The sequence below is a fragment of the Canis lupus genome, chromosome 20 (genome assembly GCF_011100685.1).
Source record: "Canis lupus familiaris isolate Mischka breed German Shepherd chromosome 20, alternate assembly UU_Cfam_GSD_1.0, whole genome shotgun sequence".
NCBI lineage: Eukaryota > Metazoa > Chordata > Mammalia > Carnivora > Canidae > Canis > Canis lupus.
In genome coordinates, this window is record NC_049241.1 from 53,854,488 (window position 1) to 53,865,761 (window position 11,274).

An 11,274-nucleotide genomic window follows, 5' to 3' on the forward strand; every position below is an offset into this window, starting at 1 on the left:
AGACAGAAGATTAGGGGTTTATTCTGAAGGCAATGTTAGCAGGATTTGCCAACAGATTGGATGGAGGGTGTGAAAGAAAGAGGAATGAACAATAATGCCAATACCAATCGGTAGAACGGGAAAGCACCTTATAAAGTGCTGCAAAAACATTAAGGGGTGGATTATGCTTAGGGTCTTGAAGAGTCAGCTCTTTACTTCCTATAACATGCTTTGTTTATTTCACTTCCCTGCAGGACACCTCAATTGCATCTCTTCTCATTAACAACTTCCTCTTTCGCCTGCAGAGGCAACATTGTTCTTTGCAAACTTCCGGAACATTGCCACTTACAGTCTCTCATTCGAGTTTCCCATTATTCTCTTACTCTGGCTCAATTGCTCACAACTCACACCCACCCCAAACCAGAATCGCAAACCAGCCCTGTGTGACTGGGCACCTGCCAACCTCTCCAGCTCATCTCCTACCTTGTCCCATCTGCCATGCTCACCTTTGCTCGGTTCCTCAAATTCCTTCTGGTCTCAGGACCTTTACATGTCACCCCAAAGATCTTAGGACTGGCCAGCCTCCCTAATCATGTGAACCTTATTATTTTTCATAATAAATCTTTTATCTGAGGCACCTGGATGGGCTCAGTAGTTGAGCATCTGCCTTAGGCTCAGGTCATGATCCCAGGGTCCCGGGAGCAAGTCCCGCATCGGGCTCCCCGCAGGGAGCCTGCTTCTCTCTCTGCCTATGTCTTTGCTTCTCTGTGTGTCTTTCATGAATAAATAAATTAATTCTTTAAAAAATCTTTTATCTATAAAAGATATGTATCCATCCTATTGGTTCTGTTTCTGTGCATGACTCTAACAAATACAAATACCTGCTATATGTCAGGCACTATTCTAGGTACTGTGGATTCAGCAGTGGAACAAGATACACAAAATTCCCCCACCTTCACAGAGCTGATAACCTGGAGAAGTGAGGGTGAGGGATCTAATGTCAAAAATAGAGTAGTTGCTGAGAAGATGACACATGAGCTGAAACATAAAGAAGATGAGGGAAGGACCAAGTATATATGTAGGTCAAGAACATCCCAAGCAGAGGGCACAGCTTGTGCAAAGGCCTTGGGGCAGGACAGGGCCTGGGGTATTGGAGGAACAGTGAGGTATGTATGGCTGGAACAGAGAGAGTGAGGGGGAGACAGGGATGAGGGAGGGGCAGGGAGGGGATAGGACAGGTCATGTGGGACCTTAGGGGCCTCAGAGAGGACTTGGGCTTTTACCCAAGGGTGGTGGGAGCCTTGGAGGGCTGTGGGCAGTGGACGCAGGACCTGACTTGGGTGCTGTGCTCTCTGGTGTCCTCTGTGGCCACTTCAAGGGCTAAAAGCCAAGAAACCCCTTCAACAATCCACCTGAGCAGACACATGATCCTCAATCATGAGCAAAACAACTTAATGGATGATCACCTAATTGACCGAAGCATAAAGAGATTCCAAGAGGCAAAAAGGCTTTTAAAAACAGAACTAGAGCTTCCGTTTCATTGGTGCCTCCCAAGCACCAGGCCCCTTCCATGCATTTCCTGCAGGCCCCACAATAATGCTTCCCAGTGTAGTAATCCTGGTTTTCGCCAGGGCTTTCTTGGTATTCACACTTGAAGTTCAGAGTCCCGTGAAGCCCCTCCTGGTCAGAGGCAAACCACGACAGTTGGTCACCCTACTTCAAGGTAAACGTTAGGGGTCCATTTTACAGATGTGGAAACAGATCCCCAAGAGAGTTTGTATAGCCTCTCCTGGGTCACACCACCAGTCAAAATGCAAGAGAAGAGCAAGTAAAATGGGTGAAGGTTGGCAAGGCAGCCAGGGGTCCTGCTCATTGTCCTGACTGTGCCCACTCGCTGGCTACCAACTTTGGCCCAGATAGCAAGAATCCGATAATTCAGGTTTCTCTGAGGAGAAGGAGGGTTGACATACTTGTGCACCTGCTATGTTCCCAGTACAGTTTGAGGCACCACCTGTATCTTACCTCATATAATGCTCATCAAAACCCAGTTGGATTAACTCCACTGACCTTCCTTTTCATGGGAACTGAAGTCTTAGGGAACTTGCCGAAATACCTGAGCACCAGAACCAGGATTCGAACTCAGGAAACGTGACTCCAGAGCCCACCTCTTAACAACTGCACATATGGAGTCGAATCCTCACAATTATCCCACCGGGTGCGAGTCATCGCAATACCCGTTAATCAGAGGACAAAACAGAGATGAAGATGCTTACCCAAGATCTAGTTGCCTTCATTCCTGGGGGAGTCTCTTACCAGAATGCGTGCTCCGCAGCTGCCAGCAGCCCACGAGCAGAGCAATGAGAAGCCACTAGATCCTTATTCAAAGCCATCCCTTTGAAAGTGGCTGTGACCCTGCCAGGCTGTATTTCCCTGAGTGCCAGTGATTACCATAGCAAGTTACGAAAGCAGGAGTGGGTATGCGAAGGGGAAAACCCCAGCTTCCTGGGGGCTCTCCTACATCAGCTCATGAGCTCTTCACATGTTGCCAGGTAAGAAATTGTGGGACAGGGACAGCCCAGGTGGCTCAGCGGTTTAGCGCCGCCTTCAACCCAGAGTGTGATCCTGGAGTCCTGGGATCGAGTCCCACATCGGGCTCCCTGCATGGAGCCTGCTTCTCTCTCTGACTGTGTCTCTCATGAGTAAATAAATAAAACCTTTAAAAAAAAAAAAAAGAAATGGTGGGACAGTGGTCACTCTTGGCAGCCATCCCCCAACTGCTTTACCAGGATGGCATACCCATCCCCCAGGGAATGACGGGCAGACAGGCGTAGGAGTGTTATAGTGCAGCCTCCCCTTGGCCCCCCAAGGTGAACCTCTGGGTTGCGCTTCACATTCCAGGGCTCCCTGTGAGACCAGGCTGTGGCTGAAGCTCTCCTGAAACACCTTCTGGGTGGCTAGTTTCTCTCCCCACCCTGTCCTGCTCTCATTCCCCTGCAAGTGTTTCCTGAGAGTCTTCCCTCAATAAATTATTCACACAAGAGTCCTCTTATCAAGTTCTGCTTCTACAAAAACTGCTGGAGGGGAGGTGGATGGGGTAACTGGGTGGTGAGCATTAAGGAGAGCATGTGATGTGATGAGCACTGGGTGTTATATGCAACTGATGAATTATTGAAAACTTCATCTGAAACTAATGATGTACTATATATATTGGCTAATCGAATTTAAATAAAAAAAAAAAGAAAAAGAAACTGACCAAAAGCAGACAGTAATCCTTATTTTGGTGCATTTTTTGTTTTGTTTATATCTTTTTCTAAGAAGATAATAATTGTAAAACTAAATGCAAACAATGCAGAAGCATATAAAATTAAAAATGAAGAGTTCTCAGTCCCCCATCCTTATACCCAGGGGCAAATGCTGCCTAAAGCTTAGATCCCCCTTAGCTTCGAGGGGATCTCCTCCAGGTTAGATACTCTTCACAGGCTCAGTCAAGCAAGTATATTATTAAATTGGAATAAGTTTATAAATTCATACAGTTTTATTAACACAAGTGAGATCATACAATATACAATCTGTTGTGCTCTCCAAAATAGTAGATACTAATCATATATGGCTGCATTTTAATCTATGAGAATTGGGGCACCTGGGTAGCTCAGTTGATTTAGCCTCTGCCTTTGGTTCAGGTCATGGTCTCAAGGTCCTGGGATCAAGCCCCACATCGAGCTCCCTGCTTAGCATGAGAGTCTACTTCTCCCTCTCCCTCTGCCCTTCCCCCGATCGTGCTCACACTCGCTCTCTCTTTCTCTCTCTCTCACCTTCTTTCTCAAATAGATAAATAAAATCTTTAAAAAATAAATCTATGAAAATTAAATAAAATGAAGCATTCCATTCTTTGATCCAATTAGCCTTATTTCAATTGCTCAGTAGCCACTTGTGACTAACTAGCGACTACAGTAGATCCAGAACATGTCCATCATCGTAGAAAGTTCTGTTGGAAAACCCTGTCATACTCTTACTTGCTTTTTCACTTAGGAGTAGGTCTTGCAAACCAAGGGCAGCAAATTGGTCAAGCATGGAAGCTGGGTGATGGGTACATGGGAGTTTGCTGTACTATTTTTCCCTACCTTTGAATGTCTAAATATTTCTATAATAAAAAGAGAAGGATATGTTTGGGGCAACTTTCCAAACCAGTCCATACACACCTAACTCATACTTTAAAAAAATTTTTTATTTATTTATTCATGAGAAACACAGAGAGAGAGAGAGAGGCAGAGAGATAGGCAGAGGGAGAAGCAGGCTCCCTGCAAGGAGCTGGATGTGGGGCTCGATCCTGGGACCACAGGATCACAACTGGAGCTGAAGGCAGATATCCAACCGCTGAGCCACCCAGGCATCCCTAACTCATGCTTTTGAACAGCTATGTCGGTTCTGCTGTGTCCATGGGCATTAACTGTCCCATGGACACAGTGGCTTGGTAGTCAAAGGTCAAGCAGAAACTCCACACTCCCCTTTCCATGGTCTGGAACTGTCACTAGCAGGCAGCTTACCCACCACAGGCTACATTTCTCAGCTCACCTTGTGTCCAGGTATGGTCATGTGACTGTGAGCAAATATGACATGCATCATGCATATTCCCTCCCCTATGATCTACAGAAGATTCTGAGCCCCTAGCATGGCTGAGCCACAAGACAGAAGGAGTCCAGGTCTCTGAATTACCACTTTGAGGAAAGGAACCCACTGGCCAGAAATATCTACGTTGGACTCTTAAACAAACAAAAATTAAATTTCTTTTTATTAAGCCATGGACAGCTCTGGGTTTGTTACGGTAGCTAGGGTTATCCTGACAAACACAAGGTTTTATCCAACCAGTCCCCTCAGGTAAGCAATGACTGTTTATTCCAAGTTGTTTGTACGGCGAGGTATCTCTGTATGTTGTACAAATATCTCTTTGGAATAAATTTCTGGATTATGAATTGCTGTCTCAAAGTGTATATGCATTTTTGAAATATTTTATTTATTTATTCATGAGAGGCACAGAGAGAAGCAGAGACATAGAGGGAAAAGCAGGCTCCTCACAAGGAGCCTGATGTGGGAATCGATTACACCCTGAGCCAAAGGCAGAGGCTCAACTGCTGAGCCACCCAGGCACCCCATGTATATGCATTTTTATAGTATTTTATTAGGGATGATATACAGAGAAAAGCACAAATATCGTAAATGTGTGCTTTGATGAACTATCATAACCTTTCCTGTGCTTATGCATTTTTTATTCCAGTAGTGCCCAGTCTTCTCAAATGTTAAGAAACTCACATTTACAAATTCCTTGTATGTGCCTCGACTATATCTCTTGCACTCTCTATGTAGGGTCGTATTCTTTCTTTTATTTATTTATCTACCTAACTTGCCTGTGCTGTGTCAGGCCCAGGCTGGATCCCAGAACTGTGGAGAATGATAAAATGACTTCTTCAACAGCCAAGGACTTTCTGGATTCAATAATAATGATCAATTTTTGTAATCCAGGTGACCTTTTTGGAAATACAGTGATATGATTTTCTCTTTTCCACTTATATGGATGTGAACCTCCCTTCCAACACATTCTGCCAAAGGATTTACTCTCATTCAGGAAAAATTAAGATGTCTTAGCAGCAGGCATACATGAAAGCAAAACAGTAATGTTCAGGTTTTAAATACCAAACTGGGGAGAAGGGCGGGGGGTGGGAGTGAATGGGTGACGGGCACTGGGGGTTATTCTGTATGTTAGTAAATTGAACACCAATAAAAAAATAAAAAATAAAAATAAAAATTAAAAATTAAAAAAAATAAATAAATAAATACCAAACTGGATATTTGTGTTCCAAGCAAGACAATAATCTTGAAAGCAAAGCCTTATAAGATGAATGAGTTTTGGATATCTAGTATACAGCATGGTGACTCTGGTTAACTATACTCTATTATATACTTGGAAGTTGTTATGAATAGATCTTAAATATCTTTACCAGGAAAAAAAAAAAGTAATTATGTGAGGCAATGAAGAAATTAGCAAACACTATGATGGTAATCATTTCTCAATATATGTGTACATCAAATCAACATGTGTATACCTTAAACTTGCACAATATTAAATGTCAGTCATATCTCAATAAAATGATTTTTCAGGGACACCTGGGTGGCTCAGTGGTTGAGCATCTGCCTTCGGCTCAGGGCGTGATCCTGGGGTCCTGGGATCGAGTCCCACATTGGGATTCCCAAAGGGAGCCTGCTTCTCCCTGCATCTGTGTCTCTGCCTCTCACTTTGTGTCTCTCATGAATAAATAAATAAAATCTTCATTAATAAAGATTTTATTAATTCATTTATTTATTTTTGTATATTTTTATTGGAGTTCGATATGCCAATGTATAGTATAGAATTCAGTGCTCATCCTGTCAAGTGCCCCCCTCAGTGCCCGACACCCAATCACCCCATCTCCCCCTGCCCACCTCCCCTCTTTAAAAAAATGATTTTGCAGTAGCCAGGCTTGGAGGACTGGAAGGTAAAGCTTTCATTAAGCTGTGGTGTAAAGGAAATACCTATCACAAGGGAAAAGAAAAAATTTTGGGATGCTAATACAGAGAGATGAGAGGGACCCACCAGGACCCCCATTCCTCTGCTACCTCACCTCAGAAACTTCCAGATAGGAATGGGTGCAATTAGGGGTATCAAGGCTAGGGACTGACTTCTCCCAACAATATCCAGGTGGAGTTTCCCAGCCTAGAAGAGAGGCTTGCTTTCTGTTGCTGTCACATCCAACAGGGTATTAAAGCCAAAGATTAGAACCCACAGAGGGAGGTAGCTAGTAGGTTGTCCAAGAAAACTCTTTTGGTTTTCTATAGCCTGAACATAGAAAGCAGAAGCTCTTGCATGGACTCCCAGGGGGTGCAGAGCTGCTGAGAGGACTACCAGAAAGTAAGGTGAGTCCATGCTGTACCAGTAGACAAAACACCCCATCCAGAGTCCCCCCTTGACAGCCACAGGATCTTGTAAGTTGCCCCTATACTAACACCCAGTAGCCATCTTGAGAGGACCAAGATGAAGGTAGGAAAGATTCATTAAGGAGGGCACGGGATATGATGAGCACTGGGTGGTACATGAAACTGATGAATTCCTTAACTCTACATCTGAAACTAATGATGTACTACTATATGTTGGCTAATTTAATTTAAATAAAAATGTTTTTTGAAAGATCAATTCTTTGTACAACACAGAGTTTCCCCAAATAAGGCTGAGCCAGGAAGCTGAGTCATTAAGAACACTAAAAACTGGCAATGTTTTTCCTTTCCATCCAGTAGGAGCTTATGTAAAAGACGGGAACACCCAATACATTTTAAAAATGGATTTTTTCCCACATTGAGTTGTGGTTTGAGTAAATTCCATTCCCATTCCCACTGTACTACCATTTATGAAGCTCTTATCACATGTACCCAGTGGTTAACAAAGTTACCTACTGTAATTTAAGCTTCACAACATCCCTGTGGGATAGGAACCCATGTTGACTATATTTCACAGCTGAGGAAAGTAAGAATCAGAGAGGTTTTGTGTGACTCACTTGAGGTCACACAGTGAATCCAAGGCACAAAGATAAGAGCCTGAAGCAGGAACCCGGAGACCTGGATATTATTTATCCCTTGCTCTGACACTACGTAGCTCCCAGCAAGTGTTCAGCTATGGCTCAGCCTCCTGAGACAGAAGGGTCTCCTTCCCAGAAAACATCCTCCCACACATTGAGCATATGGATTCTCTTTGACCAACTAACTTACCAACTGCCATTGATTCCAATGAAAACATAACCCAGATGAATATACCACAATACCCTGTGAAAAAAGAAAATAAAAATACCATGAACCATCAAGAAGCAAGATGGACTCAACCTGAAAAAGTACTCCTGGAATGGCCTCATATAAACAGGTTTGATGAACCTAGATGGGAGATCCACCTGGAGTGATAAACATACAATATTTCATGTAATACTTACAGCAGCCATTCCTGTTTTTCTGCACTCCATGTTTTTCATTTTGTTTGTATCATCTTCATTTTATTTTCAATTACAAAAAAAAAGTCCCAGCTGATTTTCAAAAATGTACACTAAAACATGTATTCTCAAAAGAAATGACATCTCCCCCAAGAGGGCAAAACTTGGTTCTTAGGGAGAGATGAAAAAACCTACTGTTTCTTGTATGACACATATATAGAAATAATACATGTAATAATACATAAATAGGGGAGCCTGGGTGGCTCAGTGGTTGAGCATCTGCCTTTGGCTCAGGTCATGATCCTGGGGTCCTGAGATCGAGTCTTACATCAGGCTCCCTGTCGGGAGCCTGTTTCTCTCTCTGCCTGTGTCTCTGCCTCTCTCTGTGTGTCTCTCATGAATAAACAAAATCTTTTAAAAAAAAGAATACTTTAAAAATACATACATAGATGTACAGTATATCCGTAGCATTAAAATGGCATGGATGGTCAAGTGGTTAGTTTTTAAAATGTCTAAAAGGCAGTGCAGCTGCCCCAACATTTAGCTCTTTTCTGACATTACTCCATGACCCCCACCACCACCACCATCATTCCCATGACCACTGTCCAACCTCCAGCACTCCCACCACTACCCCACCATCCCCATGACCACCACCCCCACCATCACCCCCACCATCTCCACCACCAATGTTGTCATCACTACTCTTTGCTGATTAACTTCAGGGAAGAACAAGGAGCCTAATAGCTAATACCAGTGCCAACACCCCAAAGCGGCAACTTGGCATTCCTGCATTTGGAGTCCATGAGTTATCTGCAACTTCTCTAAAAAATTTTATTTATTTATTTATTTATTTATTTATTTATTTATTTATTTATTCATTCATTCATTCATTCATTCATTCATGAGAGACACAGAGAGGCAGAGACACAGGCAGAGGGAGAATCAGGCTCCCTGCGGGGAGCCCGATGTGGGACTCTATCCTAGGACCCTGGGATCACACCCTGAGCCAAAGGCAGATGCTCAACCACTGAACCACTCAAGTGCCCCTTACCTGCTCCTTCTAATGACGCCTGCCAATCAACAACTCCCACAGACTCAAACTCTTGATATTCCCATTCATTACCACCAACCAAAATTCTTTTGCTCATTAATCATTTTAGAGGGAACAGAGCATTGTTTTTAAGCATACCGACTCTGGTGTCAAATGCTTGGGTTTAAAAATCTGGCTTCACTAATTGCTGACTACATGGATGTGGCAAAGTTATTTAATCTCTTTGGGCCTAAGTTTTCTCTTCCACAAAGAGATGCACTGGGCCACAGCCAAGGAAGCCTGCACTTATTGCTCAAAATGTTGTCCCTTGTTCATAGATTTGAAGCGGTAACTAAAACTTGAAAGATAGGAAGAAAATCACAACATAGACCATAAATAAAACCAGTACAAACTGACATTTGAAGAAAGGGAAATAAGAGAATAGACAGGAAGGCTCCACCTCATGGCTCAGGCCTCAGCACAAATGTCACCCCCTCTGAGAGGTCTTCCCCGACTTCCCTCTTCAACATAACCCCTGGTCACTCTCTTCTTTTGTGGCACTATCACTGCCTGAAATGCTTTTGTGTACTTATTATTTGGGATAGCATAGTGTAGTGATAAGAAATAAAGTTTACACATCCTGGAGCCAAACTGCCGGCTCTACCCCTTTTAGTTAAGTCGTTTTGGGCAAGTCATCTCATATCCTTTGCCTCAGTTCTCTCCTTTGTAAAATGGGACTATTAGTGACCCAGTATTGGAGGAGTTTTGTGAAGATATTTGAAGAACTTACAAGGGTGGTAGATGGGTGGTTGCTGTCATGGCCAGTGGGTTCTTTTCTATCTGCCCTTCCCATGAGGATGTCAGCCTCATGACAACAGGAACTACTTGCTTACCACTGCTCTCCCCTCAGTACCTACAGCAGCACATAGTAGGTGCTCAGGAAATACATGTCAAATGAATGACTATAAATAAAATCTTCCCTGACAGATGGAATTCCCTATCCTGAGTAATTTTTGCCAAAGATCTCCCAATGAAGGTATTGGCAGTGTCTAGCCTAGAATTGGGGTCTCAGGCTGATCACCCCATGGCCCTCCCTTTTTCCTACAGTCTATGTCTAGCGCAGGCTTCCCCCAACCCTCCCACCACCATTCAGCCCCATACTCACCCCAGAAGAGGAGCAAGTTGAAGCTCCACATGATGCCCTGCTTCTGTCATTCAAAGAACAGAACCTTTCCTTCATTCTGAGACTTTTCTGTAAGAAAAGAGGGTGTAGGAACAGGGGAGGGGTGGAGCCGGAATTGCTCAATGCCGCCAGAGCAAGACAGCTTTTTTTGCTGAATTGCTGCTAGATGAGGACAGTGTGGCAAGCCCCTATTTTGTCTTTCCACACAGTGAAGAGAAGTTGGTCTAGCCGGTGTGTCACTGTGTCCTCTCTCTCTCCAATCTCTCCTCTTCCATCCACTCTTGCTTTTCTTTCCCTACCAATACTTACCTTCTCAATCTTCTTTCATTGCCCCCAACTATAAATGAGCTACCACCACTTGTCCCCAATGAAGCAAATCTCAGACTCAAAGGTCTCTTCCCAGCATGCCCCACACAAATAACTGTCACAGACATCATGGACCAGGTGTTGTGCTAGACCCATTGCCAACAAAATTTAATTTCATCACCTCACATCAACATCATCAAGTAAGGATTCTGACCCCCACCTATTTTACAAAATAAATAAATAAATAAATAAATAAAATTAATAAGGAAACTGAGGCATGGAGAGGAGATGGGACTTGTCCAAGTTTATTTGGAGTTGAGATTTGGATCCAGGACCCTTGCTTCAAGGTCTAACACCTGAACCACCCCATCTACCCCCAGCTCTCCTACATCTGACCGCTACACAGCAGCATTCTGCCGCATTCCCAGGTCTAACACACCTTCACGTACAAAATCACACACATGGAGGTCTAGTAATCCCTCAGCCAGGGTCCCCAGAAACAGACACTGAGACTGACATTCTAGTGAAAGTAGTACTTCAGGGAGGTGACCCCAGAAGACTCCAGCTGGGGAGGGGGGCAGTGAGGTAGGGATGGGAAAGGGTCTCCGGTGGCCATGCCATCTAGCAAGTTGGACTGGAGCTCGATCTCACTGGAGACCTCTGAAAGGCAGCCCAGAGTAGTCTTCAGTTACCCCAACAGAGGGGCAAGGAAACTGAGGTATCTACCCCACTAGCTACTGCTGGTCATGGATTGAGGCTTAAGTCAACCCACA

The 11,274-nt window shown here is 43.9% G+C and overlaps 1 protein-coding gene across 1 annotated transcript in view; it reads right to left on the reverse strand.

The window, feature by feature from the left end:
- The window catches only part of ADGRE1 (adhesion G protein-coupled receptor E1), a 60,809-nt gene extending 50,557 nt beyond the window's left edge, over nt 1-10,252 (reverse strand). Inside the window, 2 exon segments of the mRNA NM_001038668.1 lie at nt 7,771-7,824; nt 10,178-10,252. Coding sequence (NP_001033757.1) covers nt 7,771-7,824; nt 10,178-10,208 — 85 coding nt within the window. The 5' untranslated portion in view covers nt 10,209-10,252.
- Between the last annotated feature and the right edge of the window lie 1,022 nt (nt 10,253-11,274).